The sequence below is a fragment of the Primulina huaijiensis genome, chromosome 4 (assembly GCF_012295235.1).
Source record: "Primulina huaijiensis isolate GDHJ02 chromosome 4, ASM1229523v2, whole genome shotgun sequence".
NCBI lineage: Eukaryota > Viridiplantae > Streptophyta > Magnoliopsida > Lamiales > Gesneriaceae > Primulina > Primulina huaijiensis.
Genome location: NC_133309.1, coordinates 25651028 through 25677973, shown reverse-complemented (window position 1 = coordinate 25677973; position 26946 = coordinate 25651028). Strand labels below are relative to the sequence as shown.

General features: G+C 36.1%; 3 protein-coding genes and 1 long non-coding RNA gene across 6 annotated transcripts; 3 read left to right on the top strand and 1 right to left on the bottom strand.

Moving 5' to 3' along the window:
• Positions 1-164: 164 nt before the first annotated feature.
• Positions 165-7382, bottom strand: LOC140975789 (uncharacterized). Its single transcript, XR_012175034.1, has 2 exons — positions 2996-7382; positions 165-1126 (listed from the first exon to the last, which is right to left on the bottom strand). It is a non-coding gene; the product is annotated as an uncharacterized lncRNA (long non-coding RNA).
• Positions 7383-13171: 5789 nt separating this feature from the next.
• LOC140975787 (uncharacterized) lies at positions 13172-16128 on the top strand. Its single transcript, XM_073439700.1, has 6 exons — positions 13172-13498; positions 13635-13767; positions 14244-14347; positions 14435-14579; positions 14868-15008; positions 15103-16128. The coding sequence occupies exons 1-6, from the start codon at positions 13458-13460 to the stop codon at positions 15934-15936; spliced, it is 1398 nt and encodes a 465-aa protein (XP_073295801.1). The 5' UTR covers positions 13172-13457; the 3' UTR covers positions 15937-16128.
• Positions 16129-16968: 840 nt separating this feature from the next.
• LOC140975785 (uncharacterized) lies at positions 16969-20236 on the top strand. Of its 3 annotated transcripts, none has more exons than XM_073439696.1 (9): positions 16969-17234; positions 17612-17710; positions 18316-18389; positions 18628-18730; positions 18918-18968; positions 19076-19226; positions 19309-19447; positions 19657-19759; positions 19950-20236. In XM_073439696.1, the coding sequence occupies exons 1-9, from the start codon at positions 17072-17074 to the stop codon at positions 20099-20101; spliced, it is 1035 nt and encodes a 344-aa protein (XP_073295797.1). In that variant the 5' UTR covers positions 16969-17071; the 3' UTR covers positions 20102-20236. The 3 variants fall into 3 exon arrangements, with proteins under 3 accessions (XP_073295797.1, XP_073295796.1, XP_073295798.1); XM_073439695.1 differs by having other exon boundaries at positions 17609-17710; XM_073439697.1 differs by having other exon boundaries at positions 17609-17710; positions 19897-19964.
• Positions 20237-20651: 415 nt separating this feature from the next.
• Positions 20652-25743, top strand: LOC140975784 (developmentally-regulated G-protein 2). The gene is made up of 12 exons (XM_073439694.1): positions 20652-20808; positions 21051-21130; positions 21509-21576; positions 21724-21800; positions 22131-22311; positions 22422-22478; positions 23450-23524; positions 23625-23744; positions 24115-24285; positions 24451-24564; positions 24731-24901; positions 25427-25743. The coding sequence occupies exons 2-12, from the start codon at positions 21061-21063 to the stop codon at positions 25523-25525; spliced, it is 1203 nt and encodes a 400-aa protein (XP_073295795.1). The 5' UTR covers positions 20652-20808; positions 21051-21060; the 3' UTR covers positions 25526-25743.
• The last annotated feature ends 1203 nt before the right edge of the window (positions 25744-26946 follow it).

The following is a 26946-nucleotide window of genomic DNA, read 5'->3' as shown; positions in this document are numbered from 1 at the left end:
TCACTCTCTCCTAGGTTTCCTCATGAAGCGGCCTGCGAGGGTTTTCTTCTCTCTTGGGTTTCCTCGTGAAATCGCTGTGGGAGTTTTCTCTACATTGATTGGGTTTTCTTCTCTCAATTTCTCGCTCGGAATCGTTCTTGCACGTGAGTGTTTTCTCTTTTCTACATGGACCCAGATGAAGTTGCTCGATTGGTTACTAACCTTAAGCTTTCTTCAGTACCAAACAACGATCCACGCCTTACAATTGAGGCTGACTTTCTTTTGATTGGCAAGCAACGTATGGGGAATTGCCTTGTGGCTAAGGTCTTCTCTTCCAAGGCCGTTAACCGTGAGGCCTTCGTGACTCATATTTCTCGCATACTACAAGCCACAAAACACATTGAGATCGGCGCCTTAGGAGATAATATGTTTCTTCTAGATTTCAAATCCGTGCTGGATAAAAAGCGTGCTCTCTATGGTGGCCCATGGAATTTCTTCAGAGATATAATTATATTTCGGCAGCCGAGTGAAATGCAAACGCCTAGCATGATGACTTTAACGGAAATTTCCATCTGGATCCAATGCTGCAATCTCCCACTTATATTCATGCATAAGGACTTTCTGGATAAACTGGGACAACACCTTAGGGCCGTAGAAGAGACTGACACGAAAGAGAATGGCTTCGCTATGGGCAGATACGCTCGTGTTAAGGTACATATTGATATTACGAGGCCTTTAAAACAACATATCCGACTTTCTCTTCATAGCGATGAGGAAGACGTCTTTGTGATATTGTCATATGAAAGATTGCCAAATTTTTGCTATAATTGTGGCCGTATTGGACATTCCTTCCGGGATTGTGAAATAGAGCCTAAAGAGATTGGTAAGATGAGCTGTGGTAGATAGTTGAAAGCTTCTACAAGGGGTGGGGGACTTATCAAATCACGACAACCCCCCCCCACCACCGAAGTTGCAATGCAGCAAGTCAATCTATACTTCGGGCAGCCCCTCCTACAGTTCTGAGTATCGGTGCAAGTTATTCGAGTGGTTTCTTACACAAAGACGGAAAGGGGGTTGATGTTGCTGGTCAAAGTGTGGATGATCAATCTAAAGAGGGGATTATAATGACTATTGATATATTGTGGGGCTCTTAACTCCTAATCGTTATTACAATGCACTTTGCTTAGGGTTAATTAATTACAGCGGAAAACGAATTTAAATTTTCTTTACAATGAGCCCAAAACATATCAACTGTAATTATAATACGAAAAGTAGTATATAATATAGTCTCATCTATCTCAATCACAATAGAAAATAAGCCCACACATAATCCATATCAACTATATACAACCAAACTCATATCATCGGGACATGCTCCGGTATATAGATACATATATATACACTTGGAAAGACCACTAAACATCAGCTCAAACTGTGACTCCCTCCAGAAGTACCATCTCCGGTCTCCTGATAACTTGAAGTACTTGTCATTGTCCACATACAAAGACAACAACAGCCCCTATGGGGTGACCAAAGCTCAGTCTGAAACAACCACAATACATACCACAAGTATCTAAACAATGATATATGATATGAAATGCATGTATGTCGTGGAGGTATCAGGTCAAATGCTCATCCACTGAGCACATGTTAGAATCAAACGAATCGCTATCAAATCAATGCTCGAACTAGCACATCGGCTTCAATCAGGGATACTCGTATGATAGCGTCGACAAAGCGCCATCAAATCCCAAATCTCAATCAATCATCGGGGCCACAAATGACTATGTGTTAAGGACCACATAATGCCAAACATAGCATCGTGTTCACAAACCCCATAATCAAATCCAAATCATATCAAGGTATTCAAGGATCATAGCTCAACGTGTATGTCATGTATGCCACATAAACTCAACAAATAAGACATATAGACATATATTCTCAATCAAATCAATCAAACATATATCATATGATACAAATACCTGTCGTATGTTACTCGATCGCAACATACCTCAATTCTTCGTTTTCAGTCGATGTAGCTTTAAGAATTTAGTACAGAAACTCCATCTACATCAATAACACATTCATTTCAATCAATAATTTCATTCAAATTCAACAATATAAGTTTCAAATATCTTTTGAAACTTCAAAAATTCGTATCAAATCAAAATCATAGCATAATTCAATTCCGACTTCAAAACTTAGTTTCTTGTCGGTTAGTATACCACATATATTAATCTCGACTTTAAATACATGCTATTCCAGCACTTCAATAATTAAAGGTGCTGAAACTAGAAGAAACTTACCTCAAAAGAAGCTCCCGACGCGAGGATTCCGAATATATATTTTGTTCCAAGTTTGGACAATGTTTCGAGGTGATTTCGTACAAAAGAAATCGATTTCTAACTTATTCTCTCAAAAATTCAAAGGAAGAAGAAAGGAATTAATGTAAAAATTCATTCTTATCAACTTTAAAACGTGTGCAACAGCTGTATCGGTGCTGGGGCAGTCAAGTTTGGGCGCCCTAGCGCTCCTACTACTGCCGGAACACCATTTGGCTTGGTCTCGCGCTGGGGGGCGCAAAAATTGGCGCCCTAGCGCGAATTTTTCTATCTGAAACATTATTTTAAGTTTTGAATTAGCAACTGCAACACACATGATACATTTTGGAATGATTTTGCCCTTATTTTGAAAATGGATTTAGATAAAACTCAAAACATGAAAGTTTTATTACTATGTATTAGCTTTCCAATGAAGTTGGCCTCATTTCATTTGGACTAATACTCAGTTAATTATGCTAAAAACTGTAACATGTGTCACTTTCTATTGCGGTTCAGCATATTTTTCACGCACAAATCAATTTCTAATACAATCTTTCATCCTCACCACTTATTTTCTCACTTTCATTGTCATGATATACATCATATACGTAATCACATGATAATTTCAGGAATTATCGATAATCAATATAAGATTTATGATAATATGATACACGCTCCTTACATATATTGGGGACACCAAAAACACCACGTAGATTGGCTGTATGTGAGTCACACCATACCCATCCTTATTTGTCTATTGAGCAGTTGAATCCAGAAAAAAGCAACCACGGGGAGCAATCTATTGAGAACGCTTCTAGTCTTGCTTATCCAATGGACGATCAGGAGACTACGAAGCACCCAAAGCCTAAGTCTCATACACGTTGGAAACGCAGGGCCAGGGAGAAGGGTTCTCTATTAGGCCAGCAACACCATTTGTCTACTCTGTTCAGTGGTAGAGTCCATGGCGAGACGAGCTCTCAGCATGATCATCCAGTGCTCGGGACAAAACGCGCTCTTGAGCAGCTGATGGATGGTACCAACAGTACATTTTCAGCGATGGTTGCCAAGCAACCCCGCCGACACCAATGAGTTGTATAGTGTGGAATGCTCTGAGGCTTGGGAACCAACGGGAATTCCGTGAACTTAAGAGATTAGTCGCTGAAAAGGACCCGTCTCTACTATTCATTTCAGAATCTAAAATGAGAGACTATCAGTGTTGATGGTGGAAAAATATTCTTGGATTTTTCGGTGTGTTTACTGTGAGTTGTCAAGGTAGAAGCGGGGGATTGATTCTTTTGTGGAAAGCACCGTTGGATGTCACGGTTCACTCCTATTCGTCCGGCCATATCGACTGCATGGTGAAGCATTTTGAGAAATGTTGGAGATTTACTGGATTTTATGGCAACCCGGAGGCTAGCAACAGACACCTCTCATGGGAGCTTCTTCGACGGTTATATGGAATCCAGGAATTTATAGGTGTCCCGTGGCTTGTAGGAGGAGACTTTAATGAAATCTATTTTGATCGGGAGAAATTGGGAGGTAATTTGAGGCCTTTACATCAAACTCAGGCATTTCGAGATGCCCTTGATGATTGCACACTACAGGATTTACATGGCAGCGGTGAATTTTTTACATGGGTTAATCGGCGCTCATCAAATAATCTCATTTTTGAACGCCTTGATAGGTATGTCGGCACATTAGAGTGGAGACTTTTGTACCCTACAGCTAGAGCTGAATCGTTGGAATTCTATCATTCGGATCATCGGCCTATTCTTCTGGAACTGGGCTCCGCGACAACAAATCTTCATCCACATAACTCTATGTTCCGTTTTGATACTCATTGGGCCACGGAATTGGATTGCGCGGAAGTAGTTGCTCGAGGCTGGTGCTCAAATGATGCCACACTCACGCTTTCAGACCGCATCATGAAATGCAAGCTAGCCCTCAGTGCATGGGCTGGAGATCGATTTAGACGCATTCCGAGTCAAATAAAGCAAAAAAGATCCCTCTTAAATCGATTGAAGACTCAAAATTCTTTCATGCTTGTACCTCAACCAGAAGGGTGGAGAATCTTATTAGTGGGCTGTTTTCGGTGCATGGTGACTGGTGTTCTGATAAGAGGAGGATGGCCGAGATTGTTGTGGACTATTTCTTTAATTTATTTACATCGGGTAACCCAAGGATCCAAGATATGAATCCGGTGCTCGACTGTGTTCAACCGAAGGTTAATGAGCAGATGAACTCGGTGTTATGTTCTCCAGTTTCGGCTGAAGAAGTTAAGAAAGCTTTGTTTGATATGTATCCGGAGAAAGCTCCAGGACCTGATGGTATGTCGGCATTCTTTTTCCAGAAATATTGGTAGGGTGTAGGCCCGGAGGTTTCAGAGGCTGTGTTGAGGGTACTGAATGATGGATCCCCGCTTCATGAGTGGGATGAGACTATAATCACTCTCATTCCAAAAATTAAAAAATCCTATGCTTATGAAGGACTTCCGACCTATTAGCTTATGTAACGTCTACTATAAAATCGTCTCCCGAGCCTTGACTAATCGTTTTCGGAAGATTTTGGTAATGGCAGTAGATGAGTTCCAGAGCGCATTTGTCTCGGGTAGACTGATAATAGATAAAATCTTACTGGGTTATGAGGCTCTACACTAGATACGGAGCAGGAAAAAAAGGGAGCAAGGGATACGTGGCATTAAAGCTCGATATGAGCAAGGCGTACAATAGAGTGGAATGGGGTTTCCTAGAACAAATTAAGGGTAAGCTCGGATTTGATCCTATATGGGTTGAGAAGGTGATGCGATGTGTTCGTACTATCAAATACTCGATTGTACTCAATGGCGGTATTATAGGCAACATTAATCCGAGCAGAGGGTTGCATCAAGTGGATCCTCTATAACCCTTTCTATTTGTTCTGTGCGCTCAAGGGCTGTCATCGATTTTGAGCTCCTTTGAATCACGTAAGTTGATTACTGGTGTCCATATTGCAAACTCTAGTCCCCAAATCTCTCACTTATTCTTTGTTGATGACAGCCTCATATTTTTAAAAGCTACTATCGCCGATTATTTGAATCTTCGTCAGTGTCTATCGTTGTACGAAAAAGCTTCGGGCCAGCTAATAAACTTTGAGAAATCATCTTTATCCTTTAGTCCGAATACGGATCCAGTGATTGCTGATCAGATAAAGAGGATGTTATATATATCTACTATGCAGGGCCATGACATTTACCTGGGATTTCCGACCTTCTCTTTGCGTAGCAAAAAGCTCCAGTTCAGATATTTAATTGAGACTATAGTGAAACACATGAAAGGGTGGGGCAACAAGATATTTTCTGCCGGAGGCAAAGAAACGTTAATCAAATCTGTTTTACAGTCCATCCCCACATATGCTACGTCTTGTTTCCATATACCTAAGGCGATCTGTGAGGCTACTGAACGAGAATGCGCGAATTTTTGGTGGGGCATGGAAGAAGGGAGACGGCGAATGCACTGGAAAGATTGGCTTACATTATGTGTGCCAAAATGTATGGGAGGAATGGGTTTCTGTAAACTGGAAGTGTTCAATAGAGCCCTTCTTGCGAAACAAGTTTGGAGAATTGCCACTAATCCAGACTCTCTTGTAGCTCGGGTCTTTAAGGCGAGATATTTCAAGCATCATAATATTATGGACGCTCTGTCAGGTAATAAACCCTCGTTTATTTGGAGATCACTTTTGTGGAGTAGAAATCTACTGAGGAAAGGGCTGTGTTGGCGGGTTGGTAATGGAGAAAAAATCGCAACTTTTCGAGACCAATGGATTTCGGGATTGCAGTCTCTAAGGCGGCCTGCAGGTATCCCGAATAATTTTGATAAAGTAAACTCTTTCATCGTGAATGGAGCATGAATGAGTCGCTGATTCGAACCACCCTCCCGTCCTATATAGCTGAAGATGTTCTAGCTATCCCAGAAGCAAATAATGCGACTGAGGATTCTCGATTCTGGCTCTATGATCCTAAAGGAAAGTACACTATGTGGAATGGTTACAAGCTTGATATCGGGTTCTTTGATATGCCCAACCATACCTCGACCACCCATGCGAAATCTTGGTGGAAATTTGTATGGTCATTGTCAGTTCCTCCTAAGGTTCGGATTTTTTTGTGGCGAGCCTTGCAGAACATTATTCCATCTCGCGCGAACCTGCTGCGGCATAATGTTCCCATCATCGATTTGTGTCAGTTGTGTGGTTATGGTTAGGATTCAACCGAGCACGCTCTGTTTTGGTGTCCATTTGCAAAGAATTGTTGGAAGGATACAATATTTCATCCTTTTCTGAAACAGGTAAAAGACATGGATTTCTTGGATACCTTCATCCGAATGAAAGCAGTGTTAAGCAAGGAAGATATGGAGGTTATTGTGATGCGCACCTGGGCTGTCTGGCATGATATATTGCGGCTTTGGCATGAGAAGGTGCCTGGATGTGCTCACTTGGGTGTGGAGTGGAGCGCCACCCTTTTGAAAGACTTCAAGGAAGCTAGGGAATCCTTACTTACCGCACCTGCTCCGAAGCCATTATCCCAGCTCGAATGCTGGACGAGACCACAAGTTAACACCTTCAAACTTGAGATAGACGCGGAGGTTAATTTTGACACTAGTGGTTATTCGATTGGGGGCATAGTGCGAGATCATGACAGTCAAATACTGCTTGCCTTCGGAAAAAGAATCTCTAAGCCACAGTCGATGGCTTTCGCTGAGCTCCTTTCAATAAGAGATAGGATGAGGTTGTTGCAGGAACGTGGGATAGAAGCCCATGTAATTACTATTGACTCTCTACTGGCGGTGCAAGCAGTCATCAACCCAGCAGAAGATTTAAGTTATTGTGGTTCGCTGGCATTGGAAATTCAGAACTCACTGGACAGCCGCACTGATATCGATCTTAGACAGGTTGGCAGATCGGCAAATCAGGTGGCACATTCACTTGTATTTTTTTCGCTTTCTTCCCCTGCTCTTTTTGTTTGGGAAAATGGGGTTTTTTCGTTTTGGTTGGTGAATCTTGTAACAGACGATTTATTGCATTCTGAATAAAATTACAGGTGTTACAATAAAAAAAGATGGTATTAATTATATTTTTATATAGGAATGTATTTTCATTATTTTTAATATGCAACTAAACTATATCTTATTTACACGTATTTTGTTTCATTTTTATAATAACCTGAAAGTTTTTAGAAAATAAAATAAAATAAAATGAAATGCCTTATTTGTATATTAGTGGAAGATATATTTTCCAAAATTTTAATGGGAGAACGGGAAAATATGTTTATAACAAATTAGTTTTTAAAAATTATTTTACAAAAAAATATAGAAAATTAATTAAATGAAGGTGATACCTCAGGGGAGGGACTCGGCCCACTCTCGATAACCTAGGTGAAATCAGGCCCAATATGCAGAGTTTCGGAAGGTCATCTTCATGGTCAGAGCCCGTTAGAAGGTCACCTCATTAACTTGAAACTGTCAGATCTAGGGGCCTACCCGAGACTACTTCTAAGCAGATTCGTTGGAAGGTCATCCGGGAGCTCATCTTAGCCGACCTCCCATACTTCCATAATCTCGTCGATCAGAAAGAGATGGCCAACATCCCATCATGGTCCGAGCTGACCTCACAGAATATGTTATCGCATCGACTGAGGATGTCTCGGCCGAGCTCTCACAGGGATCCGGTTATGAGACGGGCTCGAGGAGCTCCCACTCGAACATCAAGGCGTAGCCCGCAAAAATAAATCTCTTAAAGATTTGATGTAATTATAACTGAGATTCTGATAATCTAGAGTCCTATAGAATCAGGGCTCTATGAAATACCTGTTTTAGCCATCAAGGACTCTACGAAATACCTTTTTAGCCCTCGAGGAATCTCAGTCATATAAGGACTCTTCTCCTATATATATCAGGTTCTAGTAATTGTTTGTTCATTCATACATTCACTCATTCTAAACACTTAACAATATTTTTTCGGTTTTCTATTATCTGACTTGAGAGTCGGGAGGGGCTACGCCTGAATAACCTTCCGGCCCCCTTCTAACGTTCTAATTTGTGCTTCCAGATTTCGAAGGTGCGATCCGAGCCTCCCACGCGAGATCCGACCTCCCAGCTACATCGCGGTTTTCAGCAATAACGTAAGGGAATAATTCAAAACAAATCAAATATTTTGCAAGTTATTTGACACATCAGAATCAAGAATTCATAAATAAGTATTGTTGTTGTACATGAATAACCCTAACAACTTCTCAGAGAATGCATATCCTATTTAATACTTTAGCATATATTATATATAAACGGAAACTTCGGTTTTAATTTTGAAAACCAGAAATCGAACCATAATTCTGAAATTAGAAAAAACTTAAAACCACGCATAATCTACCAAAACAATCATTTAAACCGAACTAATTTTTAAATAAATATTTCTCGCACGTGCATTATTTCTAGTGTATAATACATATTTGAAACTCAAATACTATGAAAATTGTGATAAAAAAAAAATACTATGAAAAATGACGCAAAACCCGATTGAAGTAAAACTGAAATTTAAATAGAAAAAAATACCCAAGCTTGGTCATCTCCATTCCATACGACTATAATTCAAGGTAAACCAGAGTGAATCAATGGAAGTTTGAATCACCCACGGCGCTATGAAAAAATCTTCCTTGGTGCAGCTTTTGATGGATCGTTTGGCCAATTGAAATCCATCGACTTTCAAAATCGTGAGGGTTCATCGGTGCTGCAGACCCGATTTGGGTAGCATATTCATGAATTCAATACAAAAAAAAATTAAATGAAGTGTGATTTGATACCCCAAATTTCTTTAAAATTTGTAAAGCTTCACTATTTTGTGGGATTGGCAAATCCCACAAAATGAGCTAATGGAGGACTGAACTATTTAGATTTTGTAGATGACGCTATTTTCCACGACATTTAATATAACTCATAACTTTCATCTTAATTTTTTTATTAAAAAAATGAATCTTAGATAATAATAATTTGGATTGGATCAATAATTAATCAGCAATAAAATTGTAAACCTTAAAATGATAATGAATTAATAGTATTTTACTCAAATTAAAGAGATAATAAACAACATTTATCAAAATCAAATCTTTCAAAACAAACACCAAATCAATGAAAGATTACAATCCACTAGTTTCAGCAAACGAGTATGTGATCCTTTTGTCCATGAGAAAAACGGATGGTTTCATGGAGATTGAGAATTTGTTTGAAGAGAAAGAATTCTGTGAACTCGCCATGATCCTAATGAGGGAAAAAGCCACAAATTCTGAATATGTGCATCACACATATTCTTGTTCTCATTTATTCTCCGAATTTGTGCTTTTCATGCATCGAGTAGGGGTCTGTAAAGCTCCAGATGGTCGGATTTGTTAAATTTATAAATGAAGAAAATATATATTATGATGTAATAAAAATCAAAACATATGATAACTAATTAAATAAAATAAAAGGTTATATTTTTAATGGTGATATATCTTCTTATTTAGAAATGTTTAATTTATATGTCAACTTTATAGTGGTCGATTGGAATTTAACAAACCCTCTTATGTAGTGAACTTTAAACGTGGGGTGGCGGCGCCAGCTTGGGGTTAGGGGGTGCCAGCTTGGGTTCTTGCTGCTGAGCACTTGGTGTTATATTGTGAGATGAAATTCTGTTTGGTCATTGACATCTCTAATGTTTGTATTTCTCAGATTCTTTCGAGACAGTTCGCTTAGCTCTTAATCCTGTAGGGGTTCTAGCCTTGGATGTCAATTTTTTGCTTCTGGGCACTAGCTTTATTTCCATTAAAAATATGTATAGCTCGACCAGCTGTGTGGCTCATTTTCTAGCTCACAGAGCTTTAGATGTTTCTCTAGATTTCCAATGGTTAGATGGAAATATTCCATCTTGGCTTTCTTCTGTTGTTCTTCGGGATTTTTTTTTTTAACGTTAAAAAAAAAAGTTAAATTACTTGTGTATTTTTTTAATATATTTACAATGTAATCGATCAACTTATCTCACGATTCATGAGATTGTTGCTCTTTTGTAATAGTCATATAATGTTACACATTAAAAAAAATATGATGGAAAGAATTAAGATACAATCATGTGGGATGACAAGGTCGCGTATACAATTTTTTATTCTTTCTATATTTAATTTAATTAAAAAAATATGAATATTAGATCTTTCACCTTTCTAAGACGTCCATAGGTTCTCTCGCGAATTTATTCTAAATTAAAAGATTTGCTAATTACCGCAATGTGGAAAAGCATCAACCTTTTTTGCGAATAAAAAACATAGTGCTAAAATACTTTTACCTAGTCGTCCACTATCTTTATGTTAATTAAATTCAAATTATTTTTTTATTAATCCTTTACAAAAATGTAAACTTATTTTAAATCATAAAAAATTTAAATTGATCAATGTTATTTCTTATAATACTGATTTAGATCATCTATCTTTCACACTTCACATACAACAAATTAATAGTTTTGATATGATACAAATGGAGAAGTACTATTAATTCATATTTTTAAAAGAATTTATATTTCGTAAAATTTTTATAAGACCGTTTTCACTGGTCAATATTGTGATAGTAACATATTACAAAACTGACTCATGAAAATTTGTTATTTTTTATATGTCAAATGTATTATTTTTCATTTAAAATATGGACTGAGTCGAAACGTGAAAACTATATTTTTATATATTTATGTTTTAGATGTCCGCATTATTAGTTGCGCCGAGCACATCGTATATTACTAAGGTAAAAAATGTAATATAAAAAAAACTATTCCGGAATATATATTTATTCTACATGTTGGGATGAATTATATGGACTATTTGGTATAAATTAATATAACTTTCCATTTATGAAACAAATAGTATAATTAAGAAAAGAATTGCTTTATTATTCTCGGTTTATTTCATCCTACTCATGTGGGCATTGCTTCCATGATAGGATGGATGACCAAGATTTACCCATGCATATGTAGCAAGATCTTACCCGTTGAAATGAAGTGAGGGTAGTGCCCTAGGATCTCATCCACCATTATTCTCAGTGTTGAATAAAAAAGGAAGTTATCACCTCCAATACTTTTTAGTAAGCCAGAATGGTAGTTTTAGATTTACCTTCCATTCTTGGAAATTAAGGATAAAAAATAGAATAACAACAATTTTATTATAAATCAAAGAATAAAAGAAAATCTTACCCCATCTCTTCTACTTCTCCTCCACGAGAAAAACAAGAGTACGTTTCTTGTGAGACATTCTCACGGATCTATATTCGCTAGACAAGTTGATCATATCTATATTTATAATGGAATATAATACATTTGACATAAAAATAAAAAAAAATTAATGAGTTGGGTCGTGTTATATATTTATCTCACAAAATTGATCGATGAGACGATCTCATATGAGTTTTTATGAAAACAAAAACACATGAAGATTAACATTATTTGTTTTAATTAAGGAATTTTTGTGTATTCCTATTTTTATCAAATTCACAAGGAATATTTATGAATTTTATATTTTATTGATTCTCTATTATTTGAAAAAGGTATGTCTTTTGTGAAAAGATTCCACGAATCTATATCCATGAGACAAGTCGATCCGATTCATATTTAGAGTGGAAAATAATATTTTTGCATAAAAATTATAGTATGTCTCTTGTGAGACGGTCTCACGAATTTATATATATGAGACGAGTCGATCCGATCTATAATTACTGTGAAAAATAATACTTTGACATAAAAATTAATATTTTTTTGAGTGAGGTCAGGTCGAAAATTCATCTTATAAAATTTTGTGAGACGATGTCACAAAATTTTTTGTGAAAAAAAAATATTTTTTCGTAAAACGGATCAAATAAGATATTTATGTCACGAAATTAATTGGTAAGACGATTTCATAAGAATTTTTGTGGAGTATGTCTCTTGTGAGACGGTCTCACGAATCTTTATATGTGAAACGGGTCAACCCTACCAAATTCACAATAAAAAGTAATACTCTTATCATAAAAAATAATTTTTTTTCATGGATGATCCAAATAAGAGATCCGTCTCACAAAATACGATCCGTGAAACCGTCTCACACAAGTTTTTGTCATTTTTGTGATTAGAAAATAGACGTGTATATGATTTCGTTGAAAGAAGTTTGATCTTTCACAATTATATGAGATACTTTGTCGAAAAATGCAAGGAGAACATAGAACATTGTTTGCTTTGTATGTTATTATATTCTTCTTCTTTTAATGGAATAATATTATTTGTTTATTTTCTATTTGTTTTTATTTTCCAATTTTATTAAATATAAATACATGACATTCCAACTCATATACAATTTAAAATATTATATTTAAATTTTTATTATTATCTATAAAAGTTGATAAAACAACAAACACGTGATCCTAAAAATTATATAATAACACATTAAATTTCTAATTTCCCAATATAAATTGAAATTAAAAGAAAGAAAAAAAAATGCTATACACACAAAAATAACATGAAGCTAAAAACATGGGGCATGCAGGTTGACCCGATTTGTCTCTCTGCACTCCCACTCTCATGTGGACCCTACCCCGCCACCTCGTACTCTCTCTAAATTCTGTCCACGACACCTTTTCAAATCCCCAAAATACCCTTCCATCCCGGAGCTTTCTCTACTTTACAGCCCGTAATCCACTGAAGATGAAGCCCCGTTGTCGTCATTTCATCTCATACTGTTACACCATTTTGGTTCGAATCCGACGTGGCACACCACCTCTCCAGAATCCACTCTCCACCGATATATATATTATATATAATTAACATGTGTGTGTGTATATTTGTATCTTCGATCTTCTTGAGAGGTTCTTTAATGGCGATTTGATTGCCTTTCTGATTCATTATAACACTAATAATTCTGTAGAAAAAAAGGAAACCAGAAACCCTTTTGATTTTCAGTATATATAAAGTATTCTTTCTCTTGATTCCCTCATTCGAACCTGCTTCTTTTTCTTTCCAGTCTTGGTTATTCTTGGCGTATATTTCAGGCATTAGACATATACATACAATATATATATATATATGCACATACACGGAGATTTTGATCATTCTTGAGGAAGAGAGAAGAGGGAACCGCTGAAGGAAAAGAAAATGTTAGACGGGATATTGAAAAGCAAGTTTTATTCCAGATGGTAAGTGCTGCAATTATGGCGATAAATTTGATTTGCTTGGATAGTTTTTATTTTTTTTCAAATGATTTTGGATTTATTTTTTGATTAATTATGTATTTTCTTGGTGGGGTTCTTGCTTTTTTCTTCTTGAATCTAGTAAGTCGGATATTAAGCAGACGAGGACTCGAATTGAGCTGATAAAGAAGAAGAGAAACGCAATGCAGAAATATTTGCGGAACGATATTGCCGATCTTCTTAAAAATGGATTGGATACTAACGCCTATGGAAGGGTAATTCTTTCAAATTTGTTAATCCGGATTTTGCGTGTTTTATTTATTTAATGAGTTTCTATTATGGGAAAATGGATTTTCAAGAATTTATTGATTTGAATTTGTTTTTTTTTTTAAATTCTTTTCATTCAGTTTCTTGGCTAATTGTGTAAATGATTACGTTTCTTTTGGCAAAATCTTGAAGGGGTTTCTTAAAGATTTCCATCCAACATGCATGGATAAGGGGGGATGCACGATTTTCATTGGATTTTTAAGCTGTCTCAAGCAATTAATTGTCATTTAATTTTCGGCAATTTAAATTTTGATGAAGATATGAATATTTGAGCTGTAAAATCTGTGATTTACAGAAAAACTGAACTGTCTTGGTTGTCCTGTTTGTACGAGGTGGTTTGAGCTCGGATCATGATTTTTAATGGAAGAATAGCATATTAAGAGTACTCGAATTTTATGTATAATTTTTTTCAATATTGAAACAGGCTGAAGGACTTATAAACGAGTTGAATAGGTCCAGCTGTTTCGAATTCGTCGATCAATGTTGTGTAACCATCGCAAATAATCTTGGAACCGTGGATAAACAGAGGTATGATCTCCAGTGTAAACATCTAAGAAACATGATAAATGATATTGCCTACGCATTGGTCTGAAACTTGATGTTTTATGTTCACAGTGAATGTCCACAGGAGTGCAGGGAAGCTGTAGCTTCTTTGATGTTTGCAGCAGCAAGACTTGCTGAACTGCCAGAGTTGAGGCAACTTCGAACTTTATTTTCCGAGAGATATACGAATTCGCTGGATTTTTATGTCGACAAACAGGTATAGTCTGTGGTGAATAACTTTGTATCAAATTATAAGTTGTTGTTCCACATGTTCGAAGTATGTGATCATTCTGTCCGATTCTTATTTCCCTTTTTCTAGGTCATGCTCATTTCTTATTTGATACATATATGTAAGATATGCACATATCCACTATATCAATTTTCTGAATGAATATGTAGTCTTTCAAATACCAAAACTGCAATGATTTAATCGATCGAATATATATCTGCTTGCGTCCGTCCAGTCACTTGAATTTTATCCAAGAGTTTCGTATTTCTTGTGTAGTTTATGGAGAAGTTGAAATCAAGCCACCCCGCGAAAGAAATGAAGCTTCAGTTATTGCAAGATGTTGCTGCAGAATCAGGAGTGGACTGGAGCTCAAAAGATCTGGAAAACAAGCTGTATCATGAAACTGCTGGTAAAAAGGTGAGAGCTGAGTCATATTTTCATACATTTTAAACACAAACTAGGCCTAATTCCTAAAGATTATTTTTTTTCAAAATTTTCAACTATCTTACAGGATACTGCTGATGATTTCAAAGATGAACTGTACGTTTCGCGTGATAGGATGGAAGGTTCAGTTCTAAAGAACGAATCCAGGAACAGGTCAGATTATGTACGCTGGAACCCTGGAAAATGTACTGGTTCTCAGAGGAAAGATGGCCTCTCTGGTTATGAGCAGAAATACACAAGTGAAGGTGTTCCAATCAAGGACATTCAAGTGGATACTATCGCAAGAAATGAGACGTATAACCAACCAGAATATCGTGTTCCGAATGAAGAAAAACATGAAGAAAAGCCTCTCAAGTACGGGTCAATCCCTCCTCCATATATCAAATCCGATGTGAAAAAAACGACGAGCCATGAAAAGGCGGAACCTAAAGAAACAGATGATCAAGAATATCCCACTGTCAAAGCTAAGCCAGCGCCGAAATCTGTGAGGAGGCGGCCCCTCAAATCCCCACCAGCACACGAGAACGAGGAAAAATCGAAAGAAACAAACAAAGAACAAGCAGTGGCACAGGGGCAAAGAACCTTGAAATTCTTAGACGAGGAGGGCGACAACAACGAACTAGACGAAGAAGAAAAGATGATGGATAACCTTCTACTTCATTACAGCAGGAAAAAAACACCCCGTGGAATCTTCAAATCAGACTCAAACATCAAGCTGCCACCAAACAGGGTATCGTCTCTTCCCGGTGAAGTCACGAGCCCAACCAACGAGCCCCATAAAGGACACGCTAGAGCGTTTTCTTTACAGCCCGAGATGTTGAACGGAAACGGCCATGTGCATCCCAAACTGCCGGACTATGATGAATTTGTGGCCAGATTAGCAGCTTTTAGAGGGAAGTGAAGTATACCTGATGTACGTGTATTTGATAATTCTTCATTATCAGATTCCTCCACATTCTTAGTTAAATATATTGCTCAAGTAATATGTACACCAGCTGCTTTTTATGGTTACTAGATGATAAAAATACATACTTGATTTGATTGTGATGTACAAACTCATACCAGTTTACAATAATCCTGTAGATTCTTTTGGCAATTAATGTGTCATGTTCATGTTTTGATTATTTTCGATAATCAATAAATTAACCAAACAATGGTTGTTAATAGATTACATAAAAAGACTTTCACACCCCGAATTGATGAAGTAGGTGATAGTGTGATTAGTAGTCGACAGTTCAATTGCTTTTACCAATATTTTTTCGGATGAGTCTGTCACGCGTGCAAGTTACCTAATTAGTGTGGTTTGTAAACACATATAATTTATAGATCTTTGGAATTGCACCTTTAGTAGAAAGATATAAATTTAGGACCAAGCGCAATTTGATTGATATATTAGAAAAAGACTATCAATTCTTGCAAGCGATTCTGCAAGTACATAGATTTCTTAATTAAGTTATTTACTTGTTAAAAATTTTAACTGTTAATCATTATGAACAATTAAAGTAATATATAAGATAAAAATAAAGAAATATTTTAATAATTTTAAAAAAAATTATAAATAAAAATATGGAGTATGATAGTTATAGAATTTTGGCAAAAATTTGTGTGAGACGGTCTCACGGGTCGTATTTTGTGAGACGAATATCTTATTTAAGTAATCCATGAAAAAGTATTACTTTTTATGCTATGAGTATTACTTTTTATTGTGAATATCGATAGGGTTGACACATCTCACAGATAAATATTCGCGAGATCGTCTAATAATAAACCTACTCATAGATTTTTGGGTTTTACGATTTTTTTAAAGAAGTTTTTATGAATTATGATATTTAAAGATGTTATATTATAATATGATCAAATTAGTTATTAAAAAAATATTAAAAATTTAATATATAATATAGATGTAGGGTCCACCATTTGTCAGAATTGGGCCGTAGCGATCCACCCGTTCCCCGTGATCCAGCAGCTATCTGAATCTTCTTTAAGCCGCTCACAGCTCCACCGACCGGATCTTCTCACTCTCAACGGACAGGACGATGACAGGTGGAGGTACAGGATTGCCGGAAGAGTCTCCGACGCAAGAAGGCGGTGGCGAGTCGGAGGAGGAACAGGTGATGAGTGAGGTTCACCTGGGCTGTCCTCCGAACCACTCCGGTCCTCATATCTCCCATTTTACAGTCTCACTTCCACGTCGCAAGGGTATTTTCCCCTCCATTCTTCGGCTTAATTCAATGGATTTTTTGTACTGAACTCAACATATGATTATTTAAGAACACTCTCTATGTACGAAGCAGTAAAATCAGTAGTTGCTCATGTAGGACAATTTGATCGCTCTATGTAATATGCGTCAGCTCTGTCAGTATTTGATACGGGCACTTGAGATATGGGAGGAGGCTGTTTAATGTAGAGAAAGTTGCATTTTTCCGAAAAATCTTTGCATAGAGTTTAAATTTTTTTGGGTTCATCCACCTCGTTCGTATTGAAATGTATCTCTATTCATGAACTTTACTACAAGACTTGCAATTTAGTGGTTTGTTATAGATAACGGTTTCTTAATATGTTTAATGATGTAGCAGTGGAATGGATTGGAGATGGTTCGGGTACAGTGGGGGCAAAAGTTTGTGAAGTTGATGAAGATGGCGATTTAATTCTACCTCGGCGGACTCAGCAGACTGGTAAGTGTTCTTCAACTATTAGAATTATATAGTTTTCATCACATCTTGTCTTTTGATGGCTTTTATTAAGTTTCAGTCATGTTATATTACTATTTTTAAAGTATTAGAAAATTGTTCACCATGTTTACCGACCGTGTGATGAGAATGTATGAGTTTTCTTTTTGTTCAATTTAGTAGAGTTCATGTGTACGTTTGTGGGTGGTTCATCTTTAGATCCTCTCAGCTAGCCTCGTATAATGCAATGGTATCTTCAGTTGAAAAGTTGTATTCTCCATGTAAATTGACCTATGTTTAATTTGAACAGGAGAAGCCATTTTAGATCCTTTGCTTTAACAAAGCACTCGACTTTTTCTGAATTTGAAATAAAAGTTGTGTCAATTCCAATATAGGCTTTTGGCTGCTGTTTGTTGATTTTCTTAGGTGGTAGTTCGGAAATTAAAATGTTAACCAGAAGTCTTCTGATTAAATGGCTCCTACGTCTTATGGTTCTGAAATTTTGAAAATACCCTTCACTCAATCTCCCAATCCTTCAAACAAATTAGAGGGAAAATTAAAACAAAGAGGGTGAAAATTTTGTTGAGAAATGCTGTTTCTTTAATGCTCAGATCGGGGGAATGATTCTTTTGTCATCACCATACAGCATCATGTTACCTCATCTATCCCAAGTGTTGGTCTCCAGGTACTGAAATCTTCATCTTCTCGGAATGCTCATCATACCTTCAGTTCAAATGAACTTTTCTATTTTTACCCTTTTTAAGATGTTACCATGTTTTGGTAGTGATGTTTCGTTCTTTTGTTTAATTCCAGTGGATTCATCTCTTATTTTTCTTCTCAATAACAATCTGTGTATTTAACAAGCCATTCGGAAAGCTTCTGTTCTGTCTGCGTGCTATTCTTACGAGTTTTTCCTCGATCAGGTCTGGGGAGCAGAATTGGTGTTGGCCGATTTTGTGCTGCATATGATGTATAATTCGTCCAAGTTTGATGGAATTGTTGCCGTAGATCTTGGAGCCGGTACAGGTAAAGTTGTTTATGTCTGGTTTTATGGGTTTGTTGAATCATTTCGTCCCTATGATCAAGTCTTCTGATTTTTGGCCCAAGGACAGTAAATAGCGATTGATAGAACCAGCAAACTTTAACCAGTCAGTTTATGTATTTCTCATCGTGGTTCTTGTATGAAAGGAATTTCTTTCACTTTTTTGAACAGGTTTGATTGGCATGCTACTTGCACGTGCTGCTAACACAGTCTTCATAACTGGTAAAACTTTATTTAATTAGATGCCATGACTCTTTATCACGAGTTTGGATTCATGGATCTGTCATCTGATTCCTTCGAACTATCATTTTCGCTTTGCTGGTTAACAGACCATGGCGATGAAGTACTTGGTAACTGTGCTAAGAATGTTCATCTGAATGTGGGATTATACCATGAAAAGGCTTCTGTATATGTACGTGAACTTGATTGGAACCATCCATGGCCCCCTAAGGACATAGATTATTCATCAGCTCAGAAGAGGTATCTTGTTCTGTAAAAATTATCTACTAGAACAAAAAAGTTTGAGGATATTGGTAAATATAAGTTCCATCACCGTGTCCAGCTATGGTTGGATCGTCTCTGAAGTGGAAGAGTTGAATAGAGCTTCTTTGCTTGTAGCTGCAGATGTAATTTACGACGATGATTTAACCGATGCTTTGTTCAGTACATTAGAAGTTCTCATGTCCACCGATCAAGAAAAGGTACATCAATTCTTTGAACCTGTTTTAAATGTGAATTACAAGACGCATAAGCTATATTGACGTGTACAAGATATCAATAATAAACGCTGCTACCGGACAAGAAATTTGATTTGTAATAATCTGTCTTGACGATGATTATGAAACTTTTAATGGGTTGTTGTGAACCATCATTTTATCCTTAAAAGCCTAGTTCCTTTTACTCATTCCAGGTATTATACTTGGCTCTCGAAAAACGGTATAACTTCAGCATGAACGATCTTGATGTTATTGCAAATGGGTATTCCCACTTTCTTAGTTATCTCAAACTCGAAGGTAAGCATTACAGTTGTGTGTCAAAGCCACAGCAAATCCAAATTTCAGCCAACAGTCTTCCCCTAAAATAAAATTTTATTTTTTTAGTAGTAAGCATCTTTCCAACTAAATTTTCAAATCCGCCGCTGTTCCAACAGTTCAGTGGTTCCGGTTACCCGTTGTTTATCTTGTGATTTTGGCTTTGGCCTAGATGATTTTGAAGAAGAAGATGCTGCGGAGGAATGTTGGTGTGGTTTTGTTGGAAAGCGCGTCAATCTTGAAGAGATTCCTCAATACATGCTAGGGTACAACAGAGGAAATGCTGTCGAGATTTTAGAGATTAAATATGTGAAGAACAAGTGAACAACCGTAATTCTTGATAATTTTATTCAGTTTATCTTGGATATTAGTTAAGTTGTTCTCTCTTAGTTTTGAGTGCTGGTTTCGGAAAATATTTTTATTCAGTTATATCATGCATCATTTTACCCCTTTACACTTTCAAAAGCTTCTAATTTCATTGACAATATTATTTTCAACATTTCAATTTCGTCATCAAAATTAATGCTCGCACTACGATCACTAAATATACTATTGATTTATGAAATATGAATATCGAAGCAGTTCACATTCAATAGAAACCATAGCAAAATAAACAAAATAAGATCACATTTCTTAGAATTTTTTGTTAGTTAATTTTCATCGAAAAGCATGTTTTTAAATTTGAATGAACATGATAAACAAATAAGCGGAAATAAATTGAGCATTATCTCCAACATACCATTGAATGATTTGTAAATATTATGTTTTCCTATTTCGAAGCTTTCTAAAAAATTCAATCCATCTGCTGATGATGTATGCTTATGATTATGAGATGTTTGCTTATGTCCATTTATAGACACTCGTACCCGCTTTGTTGGACACTTTCGAGTTTCACGCTTCTTAATGCGAAAGCGTGCCACAGCTGAATAGCAACCCTAACCCTAGCCAGAGTAATCACGCTTTCTTCATAAATAATCATCACCCCCTCCTCTCAATCAAAAATCATCTGCTGTATCTCACCATTCCATCGAGTAAAAATCTCTCCCCGTATCTATGTTTTGAGTTTTATTAAGAACACAGATTATTGCATTATCAATTCCTTCGATTGGATTATACCTTGATTTTACTTGATTTTTTCCTTTTTTTTTTTGCTCAATTATATAAGTTCGACCGAAACCATGTGCTACAATATTGAGTGTATCTTTGTCCGTGTAACTGTTTTTTGAAGCATATTTAGTTGATGGATGATATCAGTTTTTGTGGATGATTACAGCTGAGGCAGGATGGGGATCATTGAGAAGATCAAAGAAATTGAAGCTGAGATGGCCCGGACGCAGAAAAATAAAGCAACAGGTTTTTTCTTTTTTTTTCCCAGTGTATGTTAACTATCATTATTAATTTGGATGATAGATATTGTATTTGATGTGTGACTTTTACGTTGGGTGTGAATTGAGCTGGAAAATTTTAATAACGAGATCAGTTATGCGTTTTGATATACATTTGATCTTCACGAATTCATTCTTACCATCCGATTTTTATACTTGCTTTATATCTGGATTTGTTTACTATCCTATCGATGGTTTTAATTTGAGTTTACTGAGCTTGATTTGTATTCAAGATTATAGTCTGCGTTCTTTATTTTACGGTTGCTTTATTTGGTTTTTATTATAGGCATGTGACTTTGTTCCTTGAATCTAAACGTTATACTGATGAGGTACTTTAACCATACAGAATACCACTTGGGTCAGCTAAAAGCTAAGATAGCGAAGCTGAGGACACAATTGTTGGAGCCGCCGAAAGTATATGACTTCTTGATTTGTATATCAGTATTCTTAGTTTTCAAAAAATTGCTACTTAGTTTTCAAAAAATTTCTACTTAATTTTTCGATTAGTGGCTTGATGATGTTTTGCAAGCCATGTTCTGATGGCTGTTCATTATCGATCAGGGTTCAAGTGGGGCCGGGGAGGGTTTTGAAGTTACAAAATTTGGCCATGGACGTGTTGCACTGATAGGCTTTCCCAGGTCTGTTTTCTCAATACTTGTTGGAAAAAGTGAGAGAAAAAAGACAATTGCTGGAGCTTATGACTCTAAAATTGATGATTAGTCAAGTGTCTTTTGATGGTTCTTGTCTCATTCGATACTATTGTAACTTCGTCCAATGGCTACCATTTCATCTTTAACCCTTAGAAGTTGTTCTTTTTATATGATAGAATTTGTTGGAAGACTGTTAATGTTAGTTGTGAGAAATGTAGCTTGCCAATTTGAATTGCATTTTAACTTTGAAAGCTGAAGCTACATTATTACCTTCATATTCTTCTTTTGGAGATGTGTCTTACAAGGTTTTACTTTCAGTGTTGGAAAGTCAACACTTTTGACACTGTTGACAGGAACACATTCCGAAGCTGCATCGTATGAGTTTACCACCCTTACCTGTATTCCTGGGATCATTCACTACAATGATACTAAAATACAGCTCCTCGATCTTCCTGGAATTATAGAAGGTGCATCAGAAGGAAAGGGGCGTGGTAGGCAGGTGAAAATTTTGTTTACAAATAAATATTCTACAAAACAATTGTTACAGCAGCGATGCTGAAGAAATGTTGAAAATCTAAACCCTGATAGAAACTTCTTTTTCAATGCCAGGTTATTGCCGTGTCCAAATCTTCCGATATTGTGCTGATGGTTTTGGATGCTTCAAAAGTAATAACAAGTATTATCAGTTGCAATGAATTAATGACAAGTTATACTAATGCTAATGCGTATTCAACATTATGATGATTCATGCCTGCTTGATATCTACATGTGATGGGATTATTCGAAAGAATGGCCTATTTGGAAAGCATATACATAATATCTTGGCTGCTGAAAATATTTGATTTTAGTTGCGAACATGCAATAGTGAAATTGTATTATTATTATCTTAATTTCATGTTTTCATCACATATTGAAAATGAAGTAGCATCATATAATTGAAATTTATAACCATGTAAATTGATATTAAATTACGTTTATGGTTGTGTATTCAGCTTTTTATCTCGAATTTAATGTCGAGGTCCACATTTTGTGAGATGTATGTAGTTTCGTAAATTTACCCTTGGATTGCTATGCATGCTGTTAGTTGTGAGTAATCTGTGTGCTCACGTCGCATATGCTAAGATCAACATTTATATTTATGGGATGTTACCTTGAACTCATTTATGTGACCAGTAGCATGAGCTGATGACTGATAACAAACAAAAATCCAATTCCGGTTATAATAATTCAGAATATTGTGGTAACTTTTTATCATTCCATAGCCAACATCTCATGATCGCCATAATAGTTTCCTAATAAAACAGCCAGAAATGAAGACTTCTACATAGGGGATCATCTTCATTGCCCTTCCCGTTTTCTGTCCGGTTGCATTGATGTATTCTTTCTTTCATCACGGACATGAGCAATGAATGCCAATTTTGCATGGAGAAAGAGTTTGATTTTTGCATGATTGTAAAAAATATTCATGTTGACATTTTCAGAAAGACTGGTCATGTTCCTTATTTTGCGAGTCATTGAATATCATTTGACTTGGCATCTTCTGCTCTGTGATAATTTCACCGACAATCCAATTATGCAACTTTTTTATTTAATCGTTTACCTGGGTGTACACCTTTCACCTAAATTTGTAATTTTAGAGTGAAGGGCATCGGCAAATCTTGACGAAGGAGCTTGAAGCTGTGGGTTTGCGCCTAAACAAAAGACCACCTCAAGTAATGCATATTATTGGCGTTCAACTTTGTTACATATTATTGTCAGTAGGAATCAGGCCTCCTGCTTTAGAAGTTGTCTCATCATGACTCTTGCTGACAGATATACTTCAAAAAGAAAAAAACAGGGGGGATTTCTTTTAATAGCACGATGGCATTAACTCATGTTGACGAGAAGCTTTGCTATCAAATACTACATGAGTACAAGATTCACAATGCTGAGGTACTCTCTCTCCCTTCCCTACACCTCCCCCCCTGTTCATCCTCTTCTCTTTGCGGCATGATGACCAGTTCTGTAAATTTACTCGTTTTAGTTATCTTTTACTACAAATTATTTACTCTCTGTAATATTTCTTTTCTTTATGCATGCATTCCATTTTCTGTATTGACAAAAACTTCAACCTTTTGAACCTTTCTCATAACCTCTAGTCGCTAGGTAATATGTGCATAATACTTGTGCATATGTGGAATTTGACCATGTATGGGCACACTGGGATGTTATTAGAGTTGTAGATACTAGATTGTGAAGATCAACAATTACCTTGGGCCAAGATTTCACTTGACGATGTTGGGTTTCATGTTGTTTGTTTAAGGTTTTGTTTCGTGAAGACGCCACAGTCGATGATCTCATCGATGTTATTGAGGGGAATCGTAAGTACATGAAATGCATATATGTCTATAACAAGATAGATGTGATCGGCATTGACGATGTGGATAGATTAGCTCGACAACCAAATTCAGTTGTTATTAGCTGCAACTTGAAGGTATGTAAATCTTTAGCACACCGTGTTTGACACATGCTAGACATGTGTTGTTTTTTGGAAGACAGCCATTTGACATTTATTAATGTTTATATAGGAACTTAAATTGGGTCAAACAATTCACGGTCAGTTCCTTTGTAACATTGTGTGTTTTTGTTGCTTCAACAGCTAAATCTGGACCGACTGCTTGCAAAAATGTGGGAAGAGATGGGTCTTGTGAGAATATATACAAAGCCTCAGGGCCAGCAACCAGACTTCTCTGATCCAGTTGTCCTTTCTGCTGTATGTTGTGTTTCTCATCAATAATCCACTTTCTATATTTGTATTCCCCCTCTACTGAACCTATTTTGTGGCTCAGGTTCTATGTAGTTCTGTTACATTGACGTGTACGTTAATTCTCTTTTTGGAATGTATATTATAATCTTCATTGCATTTTATTTTGTTTCAGGGTAGAGGTGGCTGCACAGTTGAAGATTTTTGTAACCATATTCACCGGAGCCTGGTAAAGGATGTAAAGTATGTTCTAGTTTGGGGTGTGAGTGCAAGGCACTATCCACAACATTGCGGTCTTAGTCATTCTCTTCAGGACGAGGATGTGGTACAGATTGTTAAGAAAAAGGTAATGACCTAAAGCTTATCCTAGATGAGTTTGTTTTGTCACAACTTTTTTTCCGATGCAACATAACTAAAATTGAAGGGTTACTATAGCAACCTCTTTAATATCATCATGTATGCATATTTAGAGAACCATTGACAGAAAAATCACAGTTCCAAACTAGTTGTGTATGTCTCCTGATTCTGTCGTGCTTTATTTGTATTTAAACTCTGCTGTGATTAGAAAAACTGTAAATTGTTTTGTACATTGGAAATTTGGAATGGATGTTGGTAAGGGGAAGAATCTTGAAGGAAGCTTGAATATGGAAGCATGTTCATCTGTCAGTGAATTCCGACAATTATGTCTAACTCAGTTATGGCACACTGCTTTTTTCCCAGCTCAAAGTTTTACGGTCTTCTTTTTGTAATTTCCGAACCACACACCAGATTATTCTTTAGATGTGGTGTATTTTGGTTCATATAAATTGTTCTGCCCGCCCTCAATTATTTTTTAAATATAGATATCAAGCACCGACTTGTCTTTATACAGGAAAAGGATGATGGAGGGGGTAGGGGCCGGTTTAAATCGCACTCCAATGCCCCTGCTCGAATTTCCGACCGCGAGAAGAAGGCTCCGTTAAAGACATGATTATGTGAACTTCTGGTGTGTGTTTTACTTAAATATGGATGGCTTAAGATAGTATTCTTGCCCGAGGAATCACCTTGGAGGAAATAGCCAAAGATCATCTCGAGGACGTGGAGCTATATTTACAAGGGATTCATAGTCAAGGGACGATTGAAAAAAATAGGTGAATATTTGATTAATCTTGAGAATTGTTGTACCGTTATTCGATAGCTCCTTGTCGATTTCTTCATTTTACCCGTTACTTGTGTGTGTGTTAAATAGCGTCTAAGGTGATGTAAGAAAGTCTACGGATCACAACTTAGGCGTAAATTTTGTTACTAAAAGGAAATGGCGTTTCATCGCATGTCCATGGCCACACGCATATATCATCAAAAACAATTTTAAAAGCTATTTATTTTATATTGCAAGTTTAAACGATGTAGGATACTCGATTAAACGGACAGAGTCTGTTAGTGAATTTTTCAAGTCAGCTCGATAAATATTTGATTCATATTCGAATTTATTTAACTCAAGTCAAATTCGAACATGTTCAAATTTTTTTCGAGTCGAACTAGGCCAAAAGTATTTTGTTCGATAGTTAATATGTTGTTTATGAGTCTTAATATTTTTATCAATATAATGTAATTGTATATTAAATGTATATATTTCAAGCTTTCAGACGTTTCGAGCTTTCGAATTTTTATTCTCGAACATTATTATACGAATAATATGAGGTTGAGCTCGAGCCAAAAAATTCGAGCTTCAAATTAGATTTGAACTCGAATATATTTAATTTGAGCATTAAATATTTAATAATATTCGATTTGTTTACGTCCATAAATGTTTTTATTGTTTATAATTAGATGATAACTGATAATGCATCCATGCCACATAATTTCCTATATTTGATCACATAAATTTTCAAAATCATAATTTGTTTTATACATACAAAGGAACAATATATATACATTGAATCAATTCACAATCGACTCACGTGATCTTGATGCCAAAAGTACAGATTTAGTAATTTGTTATGCGCACATATTAAAAAAGGAAAAAGAAAATTGTTTTGAATACGTTCAAGCGGAAACTAAACTGGATTATCATTTTCTTGAATGACTCTTTTAATCCAATTAATAAAATATTAGTACAAGTTTATTTGCATGTGCAGTAATCAGGTACGTAAAAAGGTTATTCTATATGGGTGGTGATAAATAAATAAAGTATTTGTTTTGGAGGAGTGAATTGCACAATTAGCTTCAATTTAAAAGTCGTAAAACAAGACAATCTCTCCCCCTCCATTATTTTTTTTATGAGGTGTATATCCAACAATCGATATTTAATGAATTTAATTGTAGATTTTTGTTTATTTTATAAAAATCTAATGATATTCAAAATAGTGAACGATTTGTTGTGAAAACTTGCAACATATTGTAAAACAACAC